This window comes from Geotrypetes seraphini, chromosome 4 (genome assembly GCF_902459505.1).
Source record: "Geotrypetes seraphini chromosome 4, aGeoSer1.1, whole genome shotgun sequence".
Classification (NCBI taxonomy): domain Eukaryota; kingdom Metazoa; phylum Chordata; class Amphibia; order Gymnophiona; family Dermophiidae; genus Geotrypetes; species Geotrypetes seraphini.
Window position 1 is genome coordinate 128,192,302 of NC_047087.1, and position 27,274 is coordinate 128,219,575.

Here is a 27,274-nt window from a genome sequence, read left to right on the forward strand (position 1 = left end):
GAAGAGCACAGCCAACGGATCTGCCAGGACATCACTCAATTTTCGAAGTACTCTAGGGTGTAGATTGTCCGGGCCCATAGCTTTGTTCACGTTTATTTTTGATAGCTCACGATAGACTTCGCTTGCAGTAAATTCCATGTCCTGGAATGGGTCTTCCGAAACCCCCCCCCCCCTTGTCTGTAGCTGAGAACCGGATCCTGGCGCTTTGCAGGTGAAGACCGAGCAGAAGTAGTTATTGAGAATTCTGCTTTGTCTGCATCTGAGTCCGTAAAGTTGCCGTCAGGTTTCTTCAGGTGTCCAATGCTACTTGTGTTCTTCTTCCTGTCGCTAACGTATTTGAAAAAGGATTTCTCCCCCTTCTTTACCTGCCTAGCTATGTTTTCTTCCATCCGGAGTTTGGCCTCTCTGACTGTCGTTTTAACTTTTCTGGATTTTTGCCATATAGGATTCTTTAGCTTCAAATTGCTGCGATTGTTTGTATGTAACAAATGCTTTTTTTTTTTTGTTTTACTAGCTCTGATATCTCCGCGGTGAACCACTGTGGTTTGTTGTTCCTGCTTCGTTTGCTCACGGTTTTTATGTATATTTTGGTTGCTTCCAGCAGTGTAGATTTCAGAATCGACCATAGGTCTTCTATGTTGTCTGTCGTGCTTTGATTTTGCAGCACGTTGTAGACATAGTCCCCCATGCCTTGGAAATTTGTTCCTTTGAAATTTAGTACCTTAGTCGACGTATTTGACCTAGGGTTTCCTTTCTTGAGGTGGAACCACACCATTTTGTGATCGCTGGATGCCAAGGTGTCTCCCACCGATACCTCTGTGACACTGGGAGAGTCTCAATAGTCTATGTTTATGGAGAGAGAGAGAGACACTTATCCCCAGTACCCAGCCTGCATGGAGAGCAAGGGTGAGACAAAATCCCTGGATGTAGCAGTAATCCCTAATGTTCCTACCTCCCTTATTTTAGGGCAGGATTGGGTAAGACTTAGGGAGAGCATTCATAAGAGGAAGATTGTCATTACTAAGGCCAAGCAGGATAGCTGCAAAGGTGCCCTTATGGCAATAGAGGGACCAAATCAGCAGCGCAGGAGGAGTAGGCCAGGGGTTTCCATCCCCAATGGAGACAGGCCTGTTCTCGGTGGGTTCTCTTATCTGAGCATGCTTAAGCACCCACACGTATTTATGATAGCATGGCATGATCTCTATGTCGATAATTAAAGATGAAAGATAAGATGGCTGATCAATATGGTAAGTTTCGTGTGCAAGACACAAAACTTTAAAATCATACGGTAGTGCACAGGGAGCCAATGTAATTGACGGAATAAAGGGGACATATGATCAAATTTTCGAGCATGACATAGTACATTACATTATATTGCATTAGTGATTTCTATTCCACCAATACCTTGCGGTTCAAGGCGGATTACATAAAAGTTTTCAGAAATTACATAAAAGTTTACAGAAATAGTATAAGAGATGTCGTAAGAGTTACATATGAATTACCAAAGAGTTGGTGAGATCTTAAGGTGATAAATGTTTGGATAATAAGAATTACCAGAGAGTTGTTGAGATCTAAGGTGGTAAGTGTTGGGTAAACAGAGGCATTTAGCATTAGTTGGGGGGCATATTAGAGTATATTAAGGGTATAGAGTGGGTAGGGGTTTGGGTAGGAACTGGTCATTTTAGATAGGTTTTATGTATTTTTTTGAAGAGTAGATGGATGGCAGTATTTTGAAGTGTTTGTAAATGTTTTAATTGGATATTTGTGAACGAATTACAATAATCTAATTTTGAGATGATAAAGGCATGTATTCAAATATGGAAATTTTTAAAGTCCAAAAATGAACAAACTGAGTGGAGTTGACGTAACATGAACACCCAGACTGAATTGTTCAATCACAGGAATTTTCGGGAAGGGGTAAAACGCGGACCTCACGGACCTGACGGACCTCGTGGATCTAAACCCGTACGGCCTTAAAAATCTGAGGTCGGTCCGTGCCGCTTGTAGTTTCTGTCGCTGACAGACCTTGATGAGATTTTAGCGCTGACAGATCCGTCTCAGCATAGGGAGGGAAAAGTGTTAGGATCTGTCAGCGCTAAAAATCTCTTCGAGGTCTGTCAGAGCCAGAGACTAGTGCTGGAGTTTGGAGACTTCTTTTCCATAACGCACGTCCAAAACCTTTGTCCCCGCTCTCTTGGCTTCTGTTCTGCCGCTCCAGCACTAGTCTCTGGCTCTGACAGACCTCGAAGAGATTTTTAGCGCTGACGGATCCTAACACTTTTCCCTCCCTATGCTGAGACGGATCCGTCAGTGCAAAAATCTCATCAAGGTCTGTCAGCGACAGAAACTACAAGTGCCACAGACACGGACCGACACGGACCTCAGATTTTTAAGGCCGTACGGGTTTAGATCCGCCAGGTCCGTCAGGTCCGTGAGATCCGCGTTTTACCCCTTCCCGGAATTTTCTTCTCTCTGCTGCAGTCACAAAGTATGTGTATTACACAGGCAGAATTGCATCAATGCAACTCTTTATTTCACATTTGCAGGTAAATATGCCCATCAATGTGTCAAGCTTCTCCATAAATCTGTCTTTCTCCTCCAGTTTTGCTCTGCCTACAGAAACTTTGCTGGCTTGTTCCCACAAGGATTTCAATGTTGCTTTAATCCTAAAATGGCTGTTTATAACAGAACCACTGAATTTTATGTAGTCAGGGTGACAATTATGCACTGGTTGAAGAAGTAGTTGGTGCATATGCTCACTGTGACTGCTAATAGTAGTGGTCAAGGAATACAGCAGATATGGGGGTAGCAGTTTCTGGATATCAAGGTTGTCTCTAGTACAAGGCAACTGTGGGTTTAAAATTATTATTACAGTTGTATGCAGTCCCTAGTTCTAGTTGGGATTTGAATGTTTCTGCACCAGTTGACATTTGCGGGGTATAAGAAACAAAATGGTATAGTATGGTATGGTATGTACCATGAAGTGAGAGGTTGCTAAGGTGACACGCAGGTGCCTGCAGACTTGCTGGATCCTGTAACGGCCAGGATCCCTATTCAAAGGGGGTGGGGGTGGCCTTAACAAATGACCTCACTCCAGAGGAGACTTAAGACATTTTCTTGGGAGGGAATTTTGTCTTTTTGGGTTTATCTCCTACCCAATAGTCCACAGTATATCTAACCAGGAGGATCCTTAACATTTGACAAATTTCTACACCTCCAGGAGATTTTTGTACAAAGTTGGACTTTGTTCATTGTTATTTGGTGCTGGACTATGGTTCAAGAAAATAGCCCTTCTGGTTCACAGAAGAGTAAAGTTCAGTCGGAAGTAACAACCTTTGGTGTGGTCTGCATTTTTTTGGAGAAGTAAGAGACTGAGTGGAGTGTGCTTGCTGCGGCTTGCCAGCATGAAGTTGGTCCCAGCCCGTGGCCTTAAACTGAACAAACTACTTTGTGTGACCCCTTCCCAGCTGCCGGTTAAGCAAGGGGCTTACAGTTTTCTCCCCAGAAATTTTTTCCAGCTGGGTGGTATGAAAAAATAGCCGGGTGGGGCGGGACGGGGAAATTTGTTGGTGCAAATTTGGTGCTATGCAAATTACTCCTCCCTGCTTACAGTGAAGGAGTAGGAGTGGGGAAGAGGGTTGGCGCACGACCTGGAATGCTATGAAAATTACCCCTCCCTGCTCACGGTGAAGGAGTAGGGCAGGGGTGTCCAACCTTTTGGCTTCCCTGGGCCGCATTGGACGAAAAAAAATTTCTGGGGCTGCACAAACACTAACACTAGCTGATGAGCAAAAAAAAAGGCTGAGCAGGTCCCAAATTTTCAATCACTAATATAGAAGATGTATGTATATAATAATAAACCTTGATTAAAGGGACACTGTGGAGAGGAACCCAAAAAAGCAGTAATTCTTACCCTGACTGAATGATCCTCCACGTACACTGCTGACAGTGGGAGCATCCACAGGCTTCCGCATCCCGACTCTGATGAGCAAGGATGTGCGCTGCTGGTTTTCCCATTCACTTCTATTACAGCTACGGTGAGCCTCTTCAGAAGTGAGCCTCATCAGAGCAGGGATGCTGCATCAGTTGTCAGCAGTGCACTTGGAGGATCGTTTAGTAAGGGTAAATATTACTGCTTTTTTGTGCCTCCCACTTTGAGTTTAGGCTCCCTCAAAATGAACATCTCCCCTTCTGTAGCTAGACTGACAGTCACCTCCTCCCCTCCAACTTTCCAAGTTCTGCAACTGGCAGCAATATTGCAGAGCTGCTGCCTTCCCTCCTCCCTGCCCCCTCGGCTTTCACGCATACATGAAAGCAGTGGCAGCTTGAGGATATTGCCATTGGCTGCAAAGCTTGGAGATTTTGGGTTGCCAGACTGGAGGAAGATGTCTTCAGGTGGCAGGGCTTGGGAATCCTCAATAACTCAAGTATTTGTAAATTGCACTCAGGCAGGGAGAAACTTTGGTGCCCATCCACTAATTGTGGGCTCCAGTCCCTCCCCTAAATCAGCTGTATATGACTATGTCTGGATGTTTTGTTTTTTCATCATCTTGGTCCCAATTTCTCTTTCTGCATTTTCTCTATCTTCAACTAATTCTCTTTCCAGTGTCTGATGTCCATTTTGTTCTCCTTTTCTCTCTTGTTCCATTTCCTCCATATGCCTGTCTCCAATGTATTGATTTTCCCTTTCAGCTTTCTTAACTTTTTTCTTTTTTGCCTCTGTCCACTCAAATCTTGCCTTCTTTCTCACCCTTCTTTTTAAATGTTCAGCTACCTCTCAATTCTCCATCTTCTCTCAGTCCCTTCTCTCTCCCATTTCCCATCTCACTCCTTCCTCAGTCCCCTATTTCCTTCTATCTACTCCCATTTACCACATTTCTACCACTGTACTCACTGCTCTCTCACACATCTTGTCATCTCCCTTTTGACCTCATTCACATGGCTCAACACTTTCAGAATCCCCCTCCCTTTCTTTCCATCTCCTGCCTAGCATCTTCTTATCCCAGCTCTCTTCCCTCCTGCCCTCCCATGGGTCCATCTCTCCTCCTCTATCTCCATGGTCCAACATTTTGCTCCCTCTCTTTTCTGTTTTCTTCTTCCCTCCCCCCTTGATGCTGAACAATGAAATGAAGGAAAAAAAAGAGAGATGCTGCATCTCTGCCTTCCATCCACAGGCTTAACATTTCTCCCTCCTTCCCATCCCAAGATCCAACTTCTCTCCCTTTCTCTTCCCAACTGATCCCATCCCATCTCTCCCCCTGCCTACCTGCCTCCCTTCCCCAGGTCCACCATTTCTTCCTTTCTCTTCCCAACAGTTCTCCCTTCAAGTATCTCTTTCCCTCTTCCTCCACACCAATGCTATAAATTCTGTGCAGGGTTTCTGGATTCTGCAGGTAAGATGAACTAGACTATTTCTAGAATGTTTTTGAAGAGTTAGCAAAGGTATCTACAATTGATCTGGATCTCTAGAGCACCTAGTTTTGGGCATTTTCACCAGCCATGTGCAGTGAACTTTTATCCCTCTACATGAGGAACTATTCTCTGGGAATAATTTTTAGTCTTCTTCCTTTTGGATAGAGTGAATGTCATTCAAATACAGTCATAGCTACCAGTGCAGAAATTAGAAATAAATTTAAAGAAATTGGTCAAGTTATTTTGGTCTGTTCCCATTTTGTACTATATATGAAGGTTTCAATCCCTTATACAAAGTTCTGCGTTTATTCAAGACCACATATATGAAATACCCCCAAATACTCACCAATTTCCAAATTAATAATTCAGAAACTCCAGTCAAATTCTCAGGACTCCTACAGTCACTTTGCTTCTTGGGACACATTTTTTTTGCAAGCTGCACACCAATCCTCTTCCCTGCCCCTACTCCAGGGGTGTCCAACCCGCTGCCCAACAAGAAGTTTTGTGAAGCCCAGCTTCTCCCTCCCTCGGGGGGTAGTTTTCTGGCTGTCTCCCTTCTGCAGTCGGCTGCGGGTGGCATTGGCTCCTCGCGCACGATTCACGGCTGATTCAGAAGCCTTCTGTCTGATGTTGTGATGTCAGAGGGAACACTTCTGACACAGCCGCAGATCGCACACGAGGAGCCGATGCCAACTGCAGCAAGGGAGCCTGCCAGAAAACTACCCGCCAGAGAGAGGGAGGGAGAAGCTGGGCCGCACAAAACTCCTTGTTGGGCCGCTGGTTGGACACCCCCTGGAGTAGGGGCAGGGAAAACGATTGGCACGTGGCTTTGATGCTGGTGATGTGGATGCAAGATGACAGCCGTGCGCTCACCTAAATTAGCCGGGCAAAGCGCCCGGCTAAAACATGCTAGGGAGAACACTGGGCTTACATTTAGATTGGCTTTGTAGCACTGAATAAGTAACCTAGTTGTTAGGTCATTGATCAGTATATCAGTGTTGTAATTTTGTCTGTCTTGAACACTGATGTCTCTCAAATACAACATATATCTAATGAGATCCCTGACAATTGGTAGTTCAACTAGAGGTTATTATCTGCCTGATCCCACCAAATGATGTACAGTCATGTGAAAAAATTAGGACACCCCATGAAATATTTGGTTCTTTCTTAAGAAGTGTTCACATATCGATGTCAAATCTTTTTTTAAATTTATATCTGGAAAAGAAAGTTATGCAATTGCTGGTAAACACCAAAAATTTTCCTTGATTTACTCATGAAACAAAAGATATCCACAAAAATGTGTATTCTAACTGAGGAATAAATTAGGGTACCCTACATCCTAATAGCTAATGTTACCCCCTTTGGCTGAAATAACTTCAGTGAGATTCTTCTTGTAGGCATCTACCAGTCTCTGACCATCGGTCTGAGGAAAATTTGGCCCACTCCTCAATGCAGAATTCTTTCAGCTGTGAGATGTTTGAGGGGTTTCTTGCATGTAAATCCCGTTTCAAATCACCGCACAACATCTCAATGGGATTAAGATCAGGGCTTTGACTCGGCCACTACAGACTCTCCATTTCTTAGTTTTCAGCCAGTCCTTGATGGATTTACTAGTATGTTTTGGGTCATTGTCATATTGCAGGATCCAGTTCCACTTCAGCTTTAATTTTCTTACATATAGAAACATAGAATATGATGGCAGAAAAGAGCCTTTGGCCCAACAAGTCTGCCCACTCAAGAACCCTCCCCCTTAAGCACTTCCTCGAAGTGAACCCACATGTTTATCCCATCTTTTCTTAAAATCGAGCACGTTGCTCTACTACCTGAAGTGGAAGATAATTCCAATGATCAACACCCTTTCAGTGAAGAAATACTTCCTAATATCACCATGAAATCTCCCACCCTTGATTTTTAACGGATGCCCTCTTGTTACCGTAGGACCTGTAAGGAAAAAGATGTCTTCTTCCATCTTAATATGGCCAGTAACATATTTGAATATCTCTATCATGTCTCCCCTCTCTCTGCATTCCTCGAGAGAGTATAGCTGTAACTTACCTAGACGTTCTTCATAGGAGAGATCCTTGAGCCCTGAGACCATCCTAGTGGCCATTCGCTGAACCGACTCTATTCTCAGCTTATTCTTTTGATAATGTGGCTTCCAAAATTGAACACAATATTCCAGATGAGGTCTCACCATGGACCTGTAAACGGCATCACAACTTAAGGCTTTCGGCTGACAAAATTTCTTCGGATGCATCCCAGCATTTGTCTAGCCTTGGATGAAGCTTTCTCCACCTGATTGGCAGTCTTCATATCTTCACTAATGATTACTCCTAGGTCCCGTTATGCCACAGTTCTTGTTAAGATTTCACCATTTAGGGTGTAAGTTTTGCATGGGTTTCTACTGCCAAGGTGCATAATCTTAAACTTTTTGGCATTAAAACTCAGTTGCCAAATTGTGGACCATTGTTCCAGTAAAAGTAGGTCCTGCGTCATAGTGTCGGGAACGGTGCCTTTGCTCAGTTGCACAGTTTAGCGTCATCGGCAAATAATGAAGTTTTACCTTGAAGTCCCTGAGTCAGGTCCCATACAAAGATATTAAATAGGATTGGACCTAAGACTGAGCCCTGCGGCACTCCACTGATCACTTCCGACGTTTCGGAGGGAGTACCATTTATCACCCCCCTTTGGAGTCTGCCACTGAGTCAGTCTTTAACCCATGCAGTCAATGTTTCTCCTAGTCCCAATGAACTAATCTTGTTCAATAACCTACAGTGTGGGACACTATCAAAAGCCTTACTGAAGTCCAAATACACGATATCCAGGGACTCTCCCTTATCTAGCTTTTTCGTTACCCAGTCAAAGAAGCTGATTATATTGGATTGGCAGGACATTCCCTTTGTAAATCCATGCTGGTGGGGATCCCTCAGCCTCTCATCATTCAGAATCGTATCTAATTCTGGTCTCACATGTTCCTCAAGCACCCTCTGATACACGATAGAATTCATGGTGAATTATGAAAAGTATGTTTTATTAAATTTTCAGTACAGAACACAAACTCAAGAACACAGTGTATGATACCATAGACCAAATGAGTACAACAATCCCTACCAAAAACACTCCCATCCCCCCAACCCACCCCCCCCACCCCTCAAATGATAATTCACCCAATGTGTCATATACCAGTGGAGATCAAACATTCAACAAGTGACTTCGAGCTCTAGGTGTCAAGGTGTTCCAGAATGGCTCCCAGCATGAACAATATGCTTTCCCCAACACTGAGTCCCAGGAAGAGAAGCGCAAGCGCTCCATAGAAGCATGTTGGAGCATCAATACACGCCAATGTGTCAGCGTAGGTGTATCCGAAGATATCCAGCAATGAAGCACCACTTTCTTCCCCAAAAGGATGGCGCGGTCCAAAAAATTCCTGAAGCCCCTCGGAGCAGCTCTGGGAAGGGACTCCAATGTGAACAGCATTATTGGAGAAAAGAGATAAGAATAGCTCCACATTCCCGCTATGTGGCGATGTACATGGTACCAAAATCGCTGCACCCTCTCACAAGACCAAAATTGATGTCCAAGCGTAGCTGGGGAATGATGACATTTTAAGCAGCAGTCAGAGTCACTCAAAGACGCCCGATACATATAAGAAGGCGATCTATAGAGTCTCAGCAGAAACTTATAATTCATTTCAATGAGTGTCACTTGTGGAGTCAAACGTGCTGTTTTGTGAAGACTTCTCTGTATGACTGATCCAGAGATTTCACAGGATAAATCCATCGACCATTTACTGGCATAAAAGTCGTATGAAAGTTCGCCCAAGCACTCCTGCAGATGACGATGATGAAAGCGAAGCGGAATCTGCACCTGGGCTGACAGACTCAAAGCTTCAGAGATCAATTCCATGCACCTATCAGTGAGACAGTCCCTTGGCAGTGTGCGTATATATGAGGACAATTGATGATAAGAATACCATGACTGAGGAGTCCAGTGAGTATCTCTTTGAAGAGAATCTAGCGTTCTCAGTTCTCCATTAGAGCGAACCATTTGAAATAAGTAGCAATTAGAGGGCCGAGACCAAATAGAAGCAGGCCCCGAGAAAAGTCCAGGAAGAAAGTCTCCGTTGCCCCGCAAAGGCAGATATGGTGTTACAGTGGATGAGATTGGAATATGTCGACAGAGAATCTTCCACAGACGTCTCAACGGCTGAAGAAAAAGGCGCCAGGCCGCCAATGACTTTCGAGGTAAACGTTTGGTATGTAGCAGATAGCTAAAGTGATAGGGGTCACAAAGAGATAGTTCCTGAGTTGTCGCTGAAAAATGATGGGTACCACGAAACCAATCGTTCAAATGTCTCATCTGACAAGCCTGCGATAGCAGACGGAGACTTCGCAATCCCAAGCCTCCCCTGTCTCTTGGTCGAGTCATATGAGATAAAGACATCCTCGCCCTCTTCCCATTCCACAGATAAAGTTGTAATTGTTTCCCCACCTCCTTATCATGTTTGACCGAAAGCAACACAGGCAACATTTGAAATACATACAACCATTGAGGCACCAATACCATATTATATAATGCTATCCGCCCCAGCAAGGAAAGCGGGTACACCCTCCAATTGTGCAGTTTTTGCTTCGTGACAGTTAAAAGAGGTTCTATATTCAAAGAGTATAGTTGAGTAAGGTCAGGAGAAATGAGTATTCCCAAGTATTTCAGACTTCCCGATGCCCACGTAAGAGGAAAGGGTGCCCTCCAATCAATCGGGATGTCCGAAGATAATGGCAACACCATTGATTTTTGTTTGTTTAAGATCAAGCCAGAGTACATGCTGTATTCATCCAGAAGATCCAAAGCCCGTTTAAGAGATCTTTGTGGATCACCCAGTGTCAGTAAGAGGTCATCCGCAAAGGCCAGAACTCGTAACTGGGAGTCACCCTCTGGCAGGCCCTGTAAATCAGCGTCACAGAGAAGGGAACGTAAAAAGGGATCCAGATAGAGAAGAAAAAGAAGAGGGGAAAGCGGACTACCCTGACGAGTACCCCTGGCTATTGGAAATGTGGACGTTCGAGTTCCGTTAATCAGTATGCTAGAAGTAGGGTCTTTATATAACAAGCGGACCATCTCATAATACCAACCCTCAATTCCCATGTAGGAGAGCACCTGGAAAAGAAAATTCCAATTGACCTGATCGAAAGCCTTAGCAGCATCAAGGCCTACCAGAATTCCCTTAACGCCCTGGTCTTGCGCACGCTGTATCGCAGTTAACAACCAGCGAACGTTAAGAACAGAATGACGCTGCTTCACAAAGCCAACCTGTTCCGGGACAATCAGATGTGGTAATAAATGCGCCAGCCTATTGGCCAATATTTTATCCAATATCTTAAGATCTACATTGATAAGAGAAATCGGACGATACGATTCAAGGTCTCCCTCCGGCTTTCCCGGCTTTGGTATTAAGGTTATATGTGCATGGTTCGCGCCAGCAGGGAACCCGCCCCCCTCCAAGGCCGCCGTGTAATAGGCTGCTAACGGCCCACATAAGGAGGGAAATAAAAGTTTATAAAATTCGGGAGAATACCCGTCCGGCCCCGGAGAGGTGCCTTGTTTAAGTTGTTTCACCGCTTCCTGGAGTTCCTTCCCCTGTATAGGCCTATTCAAGTGTAGACGATCCTGAGAGGATAGCCTGGGCACACCCGCATCTACCAAATAATCCATAACCTCTGGGCCCTCTAACGTTTCCCTTGTAGCGTAAAAGGAGGCATAATAAGCGCGAAAACCCTCCGCTATCTCAGGTGTAGTAGTCACCTCTACTCCCGAGGGAAGGAGGATGCGAGAGATATGGCGATTAGGTCGCTGTGTCCTAGTCAATGTTGCCAGCAGTCTACCATGCTTATTTCCAAAAGAGTAATAATGAAATTTAGCATGAGAAAGGTATCGCTGCGTACGTTCGTGCAAGAGCGTGTTCAAAGCAATTTGCGCTGCGGTCATCGCCTCTCTCGATAGAGCAGAGGGATGAGCTAGGTATGTCCTCTTAGACGCACGATATTCCTTTTCCAGTCTCAAAATCCCTTGAGAAATTCTTTTTCTCTGAGCCGCGACATAGGATATGATGTCCCCTCTAAGGACCGATTTAGCTGCCTCCCAAAACAATAATGGTGTGTCAACGTGTTGTGCATTAAAGTGGACATAGTCATCCCATTTAGTCTGAAGGTAAGCAATAAAGTCAGAATGTTTAGTCATATAAGAGGGAAAGCGCCATAACCCCCAGGATGTAAAGCCATCACCATGAAGAATGTCAACCCAAATGGGACAATGGTCCGACACAGAAAGCGGTCCAATCTCCGCCAAATGAACCTGCGAGAAAGAGGTTGTAGATAGCAATATGTAGTCTATTCGAGAGAATGTATTGTGTGCCCTTGATTGGTGTGTGAAATCGTGTTCCATAGGGTGTAAAAGACGCCAGGGGTCGGACAGAGCCAAAGTGTCACACAAGTAAGGAACCCCTCTAGTTATGCTAGATGACTGAGAAGTACCCGGTCCCGTTCTATCTAGGTCTGGGTCCATGACTTGATTTAAATCTCCCAGTAATATCAGAGGAGTGTCTGGGTCCCGAAGCCCATGGTGAACCAGAGAAGAAAAGAAAGCGTGGTCATAATGATTTGGGGCATACACCACCAACAGGTGATAAGAGCGGCCAGACATGGTAAGTTTACACAAGAGGGTTCTCCCCGCTTCATCTCCAAATATACGTTCCACCCTGCCCGGGAATCCCTTCCTTATCAATAGTGCCACCCCTGCCTTCTTATTAGGCGATGAAACGGAGATTACTTGCCCCACCCACCCCTTCTGTAATTTTGCATGTTCCAATTCCGTAAGTCTGGTTTCCTGCAAACATGCCAGGTCAGCGTGATGATGTTTAAGGCGCTGGAGTAGCTTCGTTCTTTTTATTGGGGACGTGATACCACCCACGTTCCACGACACTATCCTAAAAGTTTTACCCCCCATGTACCACAAAGAATGCACCATTAGAAGCAGAGTCACCATATATTCCTCTCGGGCACCCAGCCCTCACCCAAGAGGAAAGAGGAAAATCCCCACCAGGTATTGCAGAAAAAAAATACCACTCAGAAAAACAAAGACACACTGGAATGTACTGTGAATAATCCCCCTTTTCCCTCCCCATCCCCCCAACCCCAACCCCAATCCCTCTCCCTCCCAACAAGCCCCCCAAACCCCCACCTCTGCCCATCCCAAACACTACTAATGTTCCTGGTGCCAACCGGGCAACAGGAAGGGAGATCACACATATGAAGCCATCAAAACCCCCCCCCCCTAACGGTAAACAAGTAGTCAGATATAGAGACATAAACTACAGCCTGCCCTGTGCTGCACACCGGGAACCACCTCTTTAGGTCAGTTAGTGCTAGAAACCCGCATGTCCAGAGTGTTCAAGGTGGAGAAGAGGGGGAGGGCTCCAGGTGATTAATAAAGTCTCCAGCTAAAGGTGCAGAGTCGAAAACGTGCCATTTTCCGTTGTGTTGAATTTTTAATACTGCCGGATATAAAAACATAAAGCGTCGTTTCTGTTCAACCAGTTGAGCACAGAGGGGGTGGAACGCCCTCCGCTTATCCGTTAAGGCCGCTGAATAGTCCTGGCCAATCCGCACTGGATGGGATTCGTAGGTCAAGGAGGCTCTCTTTGAGCGGTAGGCTCTCAGCAGTTCAACTTTGTGCCGGTAATTATGAAGTTTCCCGATCACCACTCTCGGCCGCTGGTCCGCCCCAACACGGGAGCCCACCCGATGTACCCGCTCAAACCGTGCGGGGCCCAGAGATGCAGGCATCGGCAGCTCACTGGCCAGCCACGACTCCACTACAGAGAGAAGTACAGAATCAGAAATTTGCTCCGGTAAGCCTATAAATCTTAAGTTGTCTCTGCGCGATCTGTTCTCCAGATCCTCGAGTTTTTCCTGGTGGGAATGTAGCTGGGCTTTGAGCGTCGCGACATCAGACGCCATGGAGGTGGCCTCGTCCTCCACCGTTGAAACTCTGGTTTCTAGAGCTGTAACTCGCATGGAGTGATCTTCCAAAAGCGACTCTAATTTATTCAGTTGTAGTGAAATCTGCTCCATGCGAGGATCCAAAGCTTGCAGTATGACTTGTTGAAATTCCGTGCGCATTTCAGATGTAAATATCGGGTTAGTTGCACGAGGCTCCTCCGCCATTTTTTCCTCTCCAGCTTTGGCCTTCTCGCGGTCTTTTTTTGCGGTTTTGGAGGTCATGGCAGGCTGCGATCTCGCCAAAAATCTGTCCATGTAAGAACAAGCCAGAAAGCTGATAAAGGTTTTAGTATTCCCGCCGAGTTTGTCTCAAATTATGATTGTTGAGGGAACAGGGCTCTGGAGCTGGCGAGAGGTGCTGCCGACCAGCTCACAGCATCACGTGATCTCTCATTCATGGTGAATTATATGATGGTGAGCTGGCCAGGTCCTGCTGCAGCAAAGCATTTCCAAACCATGATACTTTCACCTCCATGCTTCACAGTTGGTATGAGGTTCTTTTCCTGGAATGCTGTATTTGGTGTACACCAAACATGTCCTCATTGCTGGTATCCAAATAATTCAATTTTAGACTCATATGTACATAGAAAACTATTCCAGAAGTCCTGGTGTTTGTCTACATTCTCTCTGACATTTTAGGGTTTTTGAAGATTTCTTTTAAAATTTTGCGGTCTGCTCTGGGGGGTCAACTTGCTTGGATGGCCAGACCTAGGCATGCGAGATGTTGTTTGGAAAGTCCTCCACTTGTACACTATTTTCTGGACCATGGAATGCCTGATGTCAAATTATTTTGAGATCTTTTTAAATCAAGGAAAATTTTTGTTGTTTACCTGCAATTACATCACTTTCTTTTCCAGAGATATATATAAAAAAAGATTTGACATCTATATATGAACATTTCTTAAGAAAGAACTGAATATTTCATGGGGTATCCTAATTTTTCAACATGACTGTAAATGAGTCCAAACTTGCAGTTTTGGTTTTCTTTTGGACATTTTCAATATTAGATTAACGCTATGATGATGCTATGTCGAAAACTTATGAATGAGAAAATGAAACTAATGTGTTAGTATCAATATGGGCAAATAAGTAAAATAAATTGATAACTGAAGCACAAAAGTCATTAATATGCAATGCAAACACACAAATACTATTATCGGAGCACTTAAACATATTTCAGTAATTTGTGTATTTTTGCATTATTTTCTAGAAATTCTAGCTAGGTAAATAACAAATTACTCAAAATTTAAAGCTAGTTGTCGATTTTCCATATGAAATTTTCCATTTTATTTCACTATTGCTTTTAAGAATTATGACCTCTCCAAAATTGACACACCCTAATAAGTAGGATCCTTATTTTGGAAGTTAGTGCTGGCATAGCAAATTTGCTCTAGGTTCTGAGTGACTTTTTGTTTTCTAGATTTTGTGTTTCTTTACAATATACCTGTTGTTGAGATAACACTAGAAACATTTTTTGTATGAAGAGTTTTATGGGGGAAATGTCCTAGTTCTGCTTTGTATCCACTGTTGGGGGAGGGCCAGGGGGTTCTGTGGATGCAGAATATTTGGTGGAAGCACATGTGTGTTGGGGGCCCATGGCTCATGGCTCAATGGGGATGAAGACTGCAGCTTCTTGTACTTCCCCGAGCCCTCAACATGGTCTGCAGCCACGGAAGCTTGCACTGTTACCCTCATTGAAGTTGGGAGTGAGACAGGGCAGGTTGCAGGTGTTTCTCTAGTGCCCACCCATCCAACTTGTTGGTCCACCCTGAAATTACTTTGCATTGTCTACTGTCACTCCTTTTTGAGTAAGACCTGAAGAAGAAATGAGTGACAAAGTAAAGATGATTTTATTTTGTTGCATGCACCTTGAAGGTCATATGTCTGCTGCACTCTGCTTTTGCCTCTTGTTTGTAGGTCCATGATAACTTGCTGTTTCAGCCTCACGATATCACAAAGTCTGCATTGATCAAAGTATTTTTTGATGGAATCTGCAGTTCTACACCATATAATGTCAGTCTGTCTGTAACTCTGAAGGATAGCTGGTAGTGATACAGAACTTTGTTTCTTCACATCAATACAGAAGTCGAAAGGAGAAGTAACATATATAGGTGACTCTCAGAAAGAGACCAAAACATGACATCGTTCAGCATAAACAGTGAGCACATTAACCTTGGTTAAGGGTACATATTGCACTAATGTTTAGCACAGGAGAGTCCAACCTCGGTCCTCGAGAGCTTCAATCTAGTCAGGTTTCCAGGATTTCTCCAATTAATATGCTTGAGATTATTTGCAAAAGTCCACTGTTGACACTGAATATTTTTGGTAGTGCTAACTCTCAAAGCTGATAGACCACTGTACAACCTTATAACATTAACATTTAATATTTTCTAATTATTAGCTGGATGTTCGGTAGTGCATCCAATTGGTCACTTTACCACATTTGAAGGTTTTGCACTGAAATCATCATTGATGCAGACAATATAATTTTAATATTTCATCAGTCTTAGTTATTTTTTTTACCATATTTTAAATATTTTTTGCACTTATCTGATTTAAAAGTTGTCGGCTAGAGACTTTCCAACATGTTTTGCCAATCCAGCTGTATCAAGGCTGTGTCCTGTTTTGACGCCGTCCCTCCGTCTTGATCTTGACATAGAAACAATAGATAAAGACGGAAAGATGGCATGAAAATAGGGGACGGTCTTGCTACAGCCGGATTGGTGAAACATGTCGGATAGTCCTCAGCCAACAACTTTTAAACCAGATAAGTGCTAAGAAATATAAAAAAATATGGTAAAGAATAATTAATTAAGATTGATGAAATATTAAAATTCTATCTTCTGGAACGATGACGATTTCAGTGCAAATTCTCCAGATGTGGTAAAGTGACCAATTGGATGCACTACCGAAGAGCCAGCTAATAATTAGAAAAATATTCAATGTTATCATTATAAGATTGTACAGTGATCAATAAGTTTTGAGATTATTTGCATGCATTGCCTCCATTATATGCAAATAGATCTCATGCATATTTGTTGGAGAAATCCTGAAAACCTGACTTGGTGAGGGTTGAGGTAATCACCCCTAGTTTAGCTTATCTGCTGAATCCCCTGCTATAAACATCACCACATGCCACTAAATCAGTGACTAACTTTGAGCGCCATTTAATGAATTTGGCTTGCCATGCCCCCTAACCAAAACATTCAGAAAATTTCAGTAATGCATAGTTTAAAATGCAACATACAAACTACCACAAAACCCCCCTAATGTGGACACACGGTAGCCTGTTTCTGGGCATTAACTGTATATTAAGTGCTTAACACATTTTAGTAAAATGGCCCCTTAATAAATAGAATAATAAACATCAGAAATAAAAAAAAATATGATAATATTGTACCTCTGGCTGTAGGTCTGGCACTTCCTGCTTTAGAATTTGTATAAACATATGACTTTCAGTTTGAACAATTTTTGTCACACTCCCCTCTGTTAAAAAAAAAAGTATGCTTGAGCATCTCAGATTTTAAAAATATAATTAGTTGCATCCCCCGTTTTACTAAGCTGTGTTAGGCTTTTTTATCGCCGGCCGTGGCACTATTAGCGGCTGGCGATAAAAATTATAGCTAATATCGCCACAGCCAGTGATAAAAAAAGCCTAATACAGCTTCCTAAAAGGGGGCCTAAGATATTTATTTTTAGGGTTCTGACCAATTTCTGGCACTCACCAATTTGGCAGATGTAAAGATAGGTGTGCATTCTACACAAAAGTGGAGACATAAAATGCAAGCCTGCAAATCTAGTTGAATGAGTTTGAAACAGCACATCATCTGGACAGTAATTTATCCACAATTTTCAAATTTCAATGGCTCTCCTGCTAGCTAATTAGATAATGTATATTTGTTGATGACAGCCACTATCCTATTTGGGTCAAAACAAACAACCACAAAAAAAGGGTAGATTTTGAAAGGGCTTTAGTCTACACCAGTGGTCTCAAACTCGTGGCCCGGGGTCCGTATGTGGCCCACCAGGTACTATTTTGAGGCCCTCGGTATGTTACCATTGTTCTGGAACGTTGCCCACCTCACTGCTGTAATCTCATGCAAGTGCTTTCCTGTATCTGTATGCAATTGTGAGATGGAGTGGAGAGGACAGGAAAGTGCTTGCATGAGGTTACAGCAGTGAGGTGGGTAACATTCCAGTACATAAGGTAACCATTGGAGGCAGTGCAGCGTGTGCATGTGTACGTAATCTTGTGTACTCTTGCAAAATTCGGCACCTCTCCTGGCGGTGACTGCTTGATGTAAGATGGCGGTTGTGTCCAGTACTAGAGGAGGTGAGAGCTGAAGGCAGTTGCGGACACGACCACCAAACACTTAAGGCACAAGTTTTCCAGGCACAAGTTGGATATTGATTCTCCCCTAGAGGACAACACCAAAATCTTGTCTCTTGCAGTTGATACTTTAGAACACTGTTCTTCAACCGCTGGTCCGCAGAAAATTCCTGCCAGTCCGTGCAGGGCCGGCAAGATCTGATTGGGGCCATCAGCAGTATCTGGGCTGCAACAGCGACGAGCAGCATTGGCGCCCCCCCCCCCCCGGCGACGCAATTCAAGTTCGGCAACGGCCCCCCCCGGCACTCAAGATCGGCAATGGGCCTCCCCCCCTCCCGCGATGGAACTCAAGTTCGGCAATGGGCCTCCTTCTCCCCCTGGCATCAACAGCACTTCAAATCGGCAACGGGGTGCTCAGCCCAAAGCTTCCCTCTGACTCAGCTTCCTGTTTCCGCCCAGGCAGTTCGAGTCAGAGGGAAGCTTTGGACTGAGCTCTGCGTTGCCGATCTGAAGTGCTGTTGATGCCGGGGAGAGAAGGAGGCCCGTTGCCGATCTTGAGTGCAAAGGGGGGGGGGCATTGCTTATCTTGTTGCCAAAATCGGAAAGAAAGGGGAGAGGAAGGGAGTGAGATGGGCCTGTGGTGGATGGAGAGATTGAGAAAAGGGGGCAGATGATGGAAGTGGGGGGAAAGAGAGAGAAGGGGCAGATGATGGAAATGGGGAGAAGGGAGAGCAAATGCTGAATGTAAGTGGAGAAAGAGAACACATACTGGATGGAATGAGGGATAAAGAAAAAGGACATATGCTGGATGGGGAAAGAAGATAGAGTTAGTGAGATAGTGGAGGGGTGAAGGAAAGGGGTGGCATGCTGTGGGTAGACATAGTGAAAAGAGGGAATTTGAGGACTGCATAGTAAGAACAAATTTAATTTAGACGGACACAGAAAATAAAGAAGGAAGACCAGAGAAGGAAAGGGAAGAGAGAGAGGAGAGAGAGATGCCAGAGAACGGGGAAGGAGACAGAGATATCAGATCTGAGCGGAGGAAATGAGAAGAGAGAGATGCTAAAAACCACAGGGGGGCGGGAAAGAGAGATGAAAGGAGAAAGATGCCAGACCATGAGGGAACAGAGGGAAGATGATAGATGCCAGACCAAAAGGGGGGGGGGGGAATCTAGAGGAGAGATGGCAGGGGAGACAGACAGTTTCTGGAAGTGGATGGAATGGGCAGATGCTGGATTGAAGAGAAAGGGCAGACGCTGGAAGGAAAAGAGTGAAAAGAAGATAAAAGTAGAAACCAGAGACAACAAAAGGTAGAAAAAAAATCATTTTATTTCTATTTTGTCATTAGAATATATCAGATTTGAAATATATCCTGCTAGAGTCATAACTGGGGACTGCAAAGCCCAGGCAGTGCTTCTTTAGCTTCCAGCTGGCTTAGGGCTCTCTCTGACCAGGGGGCACTCTCCTAACACTATTCCTGTCATGTGTGACTGCAGTATTCTGTTACCATGATATTTCTGTGTAGCATTCTGTAATAATTTAGCTTGTTCAGTTTTCTTGATAGTAGAGGGGATATATGTGAAGGGGAGGGGAGACAAGGATTTGTTGGTCCTTGCTCTGTATATTTGTATTTATAAAATGACAATTGTATAGAATATTGTTTCTTTCTATACTTTAATAAAATACGTTCAATATAAAATCATAACTGAGGCTTGTGCGGATGGGATCAGATTGTTTGCGGGGATCGAGCTCGCGGAGACGGGGTAGAAATGTGTTTTTTAAATTTCAGTCTTAGTAGTTTGCCGGTCCACAAAAGAATTCTTTTATTTCTGCCAGTCCACAGGTGTAAAAAGGTTGAAAAACACTGCTTTAGAATCTAAATCATAATTTTGCATGAGGTAAAACTCTTTATAGTTTATAAATCTTTCCTTAATTGCTTCTGATAATTTCAGCTATAGACAGCTGAAAGCAGTACAATATGCAGAAAGTGAAAAACTATCTAAACTTCACTTTCTGCGTGTTGCACTGCTTTCAGCTGTGTATAGCTGAAATTATCAGAAGCAATTAAGGAAAGATTTATAAACTATAACAAGTTTTATCTCATGCAAAGTTGTCATTTCTTTAATTAACTATTTTTTTCTGCGGCCCTCTAAGTACCTACAAATCCAAAATGTGGCCCTGCAAAGGGTTTGAGTTTGAGACCACTGGTCTACACCAAATAGAAGACCAAGGTAAAACAGCATGTGCAGTGCACTTTTACCTGTCTGGGCTTTAGGCTTGGGAAACATATTGGCAGAATGATAGAAGATAAGATGGAAATCCAATGCTACCTTAGGAAAGAACTAAGGATGAGGGCAAAAACCACCCTATTGCTGAAAACATTTGTGTGGAGCTCACTCACTCTGCATGCTGGAATTATCACCACCAAAAATAGTTAACTTCCAGGTTGTATTTTAGTTCACAGGTATTGAGCACTCAAAGGGAGCTTTCATCAGCATGGTTAATACCATGGTGAGGTCCCATGCTATTATGAGAGGTTTGATGGGATGCCTCAACAGAAGTTAGCCCCACATGAATTGAACCACTGAAATCTGTACAGAGATGGACTTTTATTTTGGTGATAAGTGTCAAATATAATACAGTGTATTCCAATGGAGTTGGTTTTCAAGTCTGAATCAGACAAATGCAGAAGGGTTTAAAGCAGTTTTTGTATGAGACAGGAAAAGAGGTCTAGTGCCCTTTCATCATGCAGATGGCAAAACACTTCCATTTAAATCTGTATTACATATTTTCATTTTAATCTGGTACTTTAGCTAGATTGTGAGCCTTCGGGACAGATAGGGTAGTTTTTCTCAAGTACCTAATTTCATTTTAGTTTGATACATTGTAAACCGCTTAGGTCAGTAAAAACGGTATATCAAATTTTAAATAAACATTAAACCTGGAAGCCAGAAACACCTATGGCACACTGTCAGACAAGTTAAGACAAACTGTTGTTATCTCTTCAGCATCCAAATTGTGAGTACGAGGGACTTGATGTTGGGATACAATAGAGTCTCTTGAGCTTGTGTGATGGGGAATTCCTAAATTTTATGAGTTGTCTTATGGAAATTTCCAGAAGAGTGAATTACACGTGCTTTGGAAATTTTTTTTCACTCAGAGAATAGTTAAGCTCTGGAACGTGATGCCAGAGAATGTTGTAAGAGCGGATAGCAGAGCTGATTTTAAGAAAGGGTTGGACAAATTCTTGGAGGAAAAGTCCATAATCTGTTATTGAGAAAGACACAGGGGAAGCCACTGCTTGCCCTATATCGGTAGCATGGAATATTGCTACACCTTGGGTTTTGGCCAGGTACTAGTGACCTGGATTGGCCACCATGAGCATGGGCTACTGGGCTTGATGGACCATTGGTCTGACCCAGTAAAGCTATTCTTATGTTCGGTTAATGTGATGTAAAGAGAATCATAGTTCCCCCGATTCATCTGAATTTCTGGAGAATTATCACTATAAAGGGTAACAGATGCTATATGAATTGTGGAGTGCAGCCCAGTGGTTGTCAATCATCTGGGAGAAAATGCAGGAAATTTTTTAAAAGAATGGCAGAAATCCCTTGGGAAAGAATTCCCTTTGTAATATCTCCATTTTGAGGGAAAAATCCTGTCTAGACTGGCTAGGATAGAAGGGGGAGGGGCAGACCAATGAATACTCAAGTATTTGGTTCTATGGGCAGGGAACTAGACTTACCTAGATTGACAAGGAGAAAGGTTTGCCTAACAACACAGAAGCCATATATGTTGACAGTCTTCCCTATGGCCAATGGGATCTTTCAACAGGATAATGCGATGTCATACCGCCAGAATTGTTTGCGAGTGGTTTGCAGAGCACAACCAAGACTTCCAGTTACTTCCCTGGTCTCAGAATTCTCCAGACCTTAACCCAATCGAGCACATTTGAGACCACCTTGATTGGCATGTTTAATGACTGAATCTATTGCATCCATCAGCAATTGTCACATGCACTACAGTCTGCATGGCTCCAGATACCTCTAGCAACCATCCAGCATCTTATTGAGTCACTCCCACGGCCTCTGGCTGCCATCTGTGCTGCCAGAGGCGGTTATTCTGGATATTATCAGATGGTCATAATAATGTGACTCGACTGTGTATGTACATAATTTAGAAATCTTCAGGATTCAATAAGTAATAGGGTTTTGGTTGTTTTTTTTTAAACCTTTATTGATTTACCACACTATCAACAGTGCATTAACAATTAGATGCACATATAATAAATCCAGATAAAACACTTTCAACTTTCAAAAACACTTTTACCCCGCCCGCCATCCCACCCAAATAACTAAATATAGATTCCATCAATAACCTTCCGCATGTTAACATCTGTAAGAGTCAAAGAAACCCCCATCCCTCCCACCCACCCCTTGGATGTATAAGTTATAATCAGTCAATTATTATTGATAAAGTTAGTCAACGGACTCCATGTTAATTGAAATAACTTAATATTTCCCCTTTGATAAGTAATCATTTTTATCCCAGGACAAGCAGGCAGCATATTCTCAAAATGTGGGTGATGTCATCCACGGAGTCCCACAGTGGACAGCCTCGCAAGCAGACTTGCTTGTAGAACTTCAAAAGGTTTGCAAGTGCTGCACCGTGCATGTGCGAGTACCTTCCCGCCCGAGTTAGGGTGTGCGTCTCCTCAGCGACTCCTCAGTTCTTAGTTTTCCACAGAGCCAAGAAGTCCTGTTTCTATAGCTCTGCCGTTTTCTAGTTGCCTTCTCGTACCGCGGTTTTCTTTCTTCTTTTATTTTTTTTAAAAAAAGTTTAACTTTTTTTCCGCCGGTTTTTATCCGGCGGCCCTTGGGCTTAGGCCCTACCACCGGCCCTCGTTCAGCTGCAGCTGTGTTTTCGTCTATGTCCCGGCTTCTTACTGGGTTTAAAAAGTGTAGCTAGTGTAGCCGGGCCATTTCTTTGACCGACACTCATCATTGGTGTATACAGTACTTAGGACCCGAACATTGTCCTGAGTCTTGCCCACACTGTGCAAACCTTCAGAAAAGAGCCCTTCACAGACATTGTGCCAAGATTCTTGAGCTTTTTGGTCCTATGGAGCAATCTGTGGAGAAGGCCTCGACCCCAGTGGCGGCCTCGTCTTCCAAGACCTCAAACTCGAGCAAGTCATCCTCGACCTTGAAGGCCTCGTCTGCTGTGCCTCTTAAGGTTCCGTCCTCAGGCAAGTCTCTTCCTTCCACAGTACACTACCTAAGAAGCCTCCAGTTGAGTCTCAGGCAATCCAGGCAACGAGTGCAGGCGTGCCAGCCTCTACGAGACCTCCATCCAAGCGTGCCTCCAAACATAGGGAATAATCATCTTCGAGGTCGCCCTCAATGGAGCGCACTGCTGCACCTATTAGACCAGATCCATTGGTCTCGATGCCTGTCTTCAAGGACATGTTGAAAGCCATATTGACCACGCAGCTTACCTCAGTCTTAGCCCAGCTAGCTCCTGCCTCGACCCTGCTCCCTGCGAGCCAGCCTGAACATTCTATAGAGGCATCTCGAGACAGGCCTCATCGGTCTCAACCATTGTCCTCTCGTGACTCCTCGCCTCGTCCTTCCAAGTCCGAGTCTCCGGCTACTCATCCTGTTGGTGAAGAAGTAGACAAACCTCCATCGAGGCATTACTTGAAGCATACCTCGTCCTTGAGGCACTTGGCTTTGAAAAAGGGTAAAGAGTCTCTTCGTAAGAGTAAAGAGTCTCAGAGGGGTACAGAGTCTCCTATGCCTCAATTGTCGAGGCCCATCGAGACCCCTTTGAAGCCCAGGCATAGGTCTCGACCTTGGAAGCCTTCACCGCCTCCTGCTTCTCCACCTCGAGGCACGTCCAGGTCGAGCACTGCTCCCTCGATTACGAGGCATGAGTCGAGGCTCTCAATTCCTCGTACTCCTGGGACTTCTCCATCGAGGCTTCTGAAATGTAAGCACTCTCTGACTCCACCTATATCACAAAGCAGAGTTTCTTCTGTGATTACGTTGGATACAGACATGCCTTCTCAATACTCCAGAGAAGCCTCTCCATCCTACTCAGCGGCACCTAGGTCTCGCTCCTCTTCGCCTCCTGAGGAGTCTTCGGCCTCAAAATCAAAATCTTTTTCAAGATTCATTTTTGATATGTGTAAGGCTCTTTAGCTTGTTCTTCAGTCTGAGTCTAAGTATACTCCTGAATATGTGGCCGAAATGGAGATGCCTCATCCGCCAAAGGAAACCTTGAGACTTCCAATGAATCCTGTATTGAAACAAACTTTTCTCAGGAATCTCGAGACTCCCTATTCAATTCCGGCTATTCCCTCTAAAATGGAATCTCGTTACCATACGGTTCCTTGCAAGGGGTTTGAGAAGCTACAATTGTCTCACCAATCCTTGGTGGTGGAATCATCTCTTTAAAAAAATCTAATCCCACTAAGGTCTATGCTGCAGTACCTCCAGGCAGGGAGGGACGCACCATGGATAAATTTGAACGCCGTCTTTATCAAAATTTCCTGATGGCGAATAGAATCCTGAATTACAACTTCATCTTTACTTCTTACTTAAAGTACTGCATTAAAATCTTGCCCTACTTTTTTCCTGACTTGGCTGTGCATTGTCTGCCTGCATTTCAACAACTTCAACAGACCCTTTCACAAATACATCTTTTCATGCTCCAAGATACTTATGATGCCTTTGAGATGTCCTCTAGGGTCACTGCCTTTGCTGTGGCAATGCGTCGTTTGGCTTAGCTACGCATTGTGGACATGGATCCCAATTTACAAGATCGTCTAGCTAATTTACCTTGCCAAGGTAATGAGCTTTTTGACGATTCCACTGAGGCTGCTACTAAGCGTCTGTCTGAACATCAGCAATCATTTGCTTCTTTGGTTCGGTCTAAGGATAAAACTCTAGCTGCTAAGCCTTTAAGCCACCTCCACGTCGTTACCCTCAAAAGTCTACTCCGGCTTTTTCCAGGCCTCCACCTAGAAGACAACAGCAGCAACAGCATCAACAAAAACCTTAGACTCCTGCTGCAGCTAAGCCGGCACAGTCTTTTTGACAATCTAAGTTTCATCATAATGTCCACCTGCACCCATCAGACTTCTCTCCTACCCATGGGAGGTCGGCTCCATCACTTTTACCAACAGTGGGAGCAGATTATATCAGACTTCTGGGTTCTCACCATCATTCGGGAGGGTTACTCACTTCAATTCCTTCAAGTGCCACCAGATCTCCCTCCAAGAGAGTTTCTTTCCAGCATGTCACAATATCTCCTTCTTCTTCAGGAGGCTCAGGTTCTTCTTCACCTTTGAGCTTTCAAGGAGGTTCCCTTGAACCAACAGGACACAGGCTTTTATTCCCGTTATTTTCTAGTACCAAAGAAGACGGGGGATTTGTGACCTATTCTGGACCTCAGAGCCTTCATCAAATTTCTTGTCAAAGAAAAGTTTTGGATGCTCTCTCTTCTAACACTGTACCCCCTGATGGATCAAGGGGATTGGTTATGCTCTCTAGATCTCAAAGAGGCTTATACTCATCCAGCCTCTCACAGATTCCTGAGATTTCGGGTGGGGAATCTCCATCTTCAATACCAAGTTCTTCCTTTTGGACTTGCCTCATCCCCCAGGGTCTTCACGAAGTGCGGACGCAAGGCCTTCAAGTCTTTCCATACCTAGATTTATTTTATTTTTTATTTTTGTATACCGCCATACCCAGGGAGTTCTAGGCGGTTCATATTTGTTTATCAAAAATTACAAGTGGTTCACAACAATTGAACAAAAGTTGGAAGCAACGAAGTAGTTGAGGTTAGAGAGAGAAGGGACGAGTAGGTCAGGGGGGAGAGGGTTGGGGTGGGTAGGCTGGGTAGCATGGTGGAGGGGGAAGAAGGAGGTTACGGTTCTTTGAGGAGGGGTGTTAGAGGTCTTGTCCATGGAATAGGTGAGTTTTGAGTAATTTTCTAAACCTAAGGTAGGTGGGAGCCTCAAGGACCATTTGGGCTAGCCATGGGTTCAGTTTGGTAGCTTGGAAGGCGAACATTTTGTCAAGGAATCTTTTGGAGTGACATAGTTTTAAGGAGGGGAAGGCGAACAAATGAATTCTGTGGGAGTGCCTGTTTATGCGATTCAGGTAGGAGTGAGGGTTGATGTAGTTTGGAGATAGGCCAAATACTGTTTTATAACAGAAGCAGGCGAATTTGAATAGGACTCTGGATTCCAAGGGTAGCCAATGAAGTTTGTGGTAAAAAGGGGTGACGTGTTCCCACCTAAATGCCATTGCTGCTTTTCATCAGCCTATTGAAGGGAAACCCCTCTCTGTTCATCCTGTGGTTTCCAGATTTATGAAAGAACTTTTCAATGTCAAACCACCTCTCAAGCCGCCTCCAGTGGTTTGGTTTCTCAATCTTGTTCTTACTCATTTGATGAAGCCTCCATTCGAATCAATAGATTCGGCTCATTTGAAATATCTCACTTGGAAAGTGTTTCTAATTACACTTACCTCTGTTTACGTGTTAGTGAGCTACAAGCTTTAGTGGTAGATCCACCTTTTACAGTATTCCATCATAACAAGGTGGTCCTCCATACTCATCCAAAATTCTTACCTAAAGAGGTTTCAGAATTTCATCTCAATCAATCCATTATTCTTCCAATGTTTTTTCCAAAGCCTCATTCTCATCCTGGAGAAATAGCACTTCATACTCTGGACTGTAAACATGCTTTGGCTTTCTACTTGCAACGCATTCAATCTCACAGAACTGCTCCTCAACTTTTCATCTCCTTTGATACGAATAAGTTGAGGCATCCTGTTTCCAAGTGAATCATCTCCAACTGGATGGCTGCTTTTATCTCTTTCTGCTATGCTCAGGCTGGTCTCCCTCCCTTGAGAAAACAAATCTTTCCTGGCCATTTGTGAGGAAATCTCATTGTATTTATATTTAGCTTTCAACAGAGCCTGTAGAATAGTTTGTTCCTATTTCAAGACCAATTGTAATTCTAAATTCTTAATATTGTGTTCCAAATTAGAAAATTCATATTTTAATTGTTTCCTACGGTGTGCCAAAAATGAAATAATTTGCCCTCTCATGGTAGCTTTGAAAGTGTCCCAGAGTGTTTCTAAAGAGATTTCCTCTAATGCATTAAGTTGAAAATATTCATTCATTTTTAATTGAAATTCTTCAAGAAAGTTTGGATCTGTAAGCAATGTATTATTGAATCTCCAAACAGGTCTATTACAATCTTGTTCACCAAGTTTGAATTCAATCCAAACTCCGGCATGATCTGAGTCTATGCCGGCTTTAGTAACCTGCTGAGTGAATTGGTCTGAAACAAAAATATAATCTATTCATTAAAATGATTTATGTACATGAGAACAGAAAGAAAATTCCCGAGCATAATAATGAAAGATCCGCCATATATCCTTTAAACCACAGGACTGCA

General features: G+C 43.8%; 1 protein-coding gene across 1 annotated transcript in view; it reads right to left on the minus strand.

The window, feature by feature from the left end:
- LCA5L (lebercilin LCA5 like) overlaps positions 1–27,274 on the minus strand; it is a 153,610-nt gene that overhangs the window by 49,942 nt on the left and 76,394 nt on the right. The window contains exon 5 of the mRNA XM_033941841.1: positions 16,870–16,955. Coding sequence (XP_033797732.1) covers positions 16,870–16,955 — 86 coding nt within the window. The remainder of the gene's footprint in view (positions 1–16,869; positions 16,956–27,274) is intronic.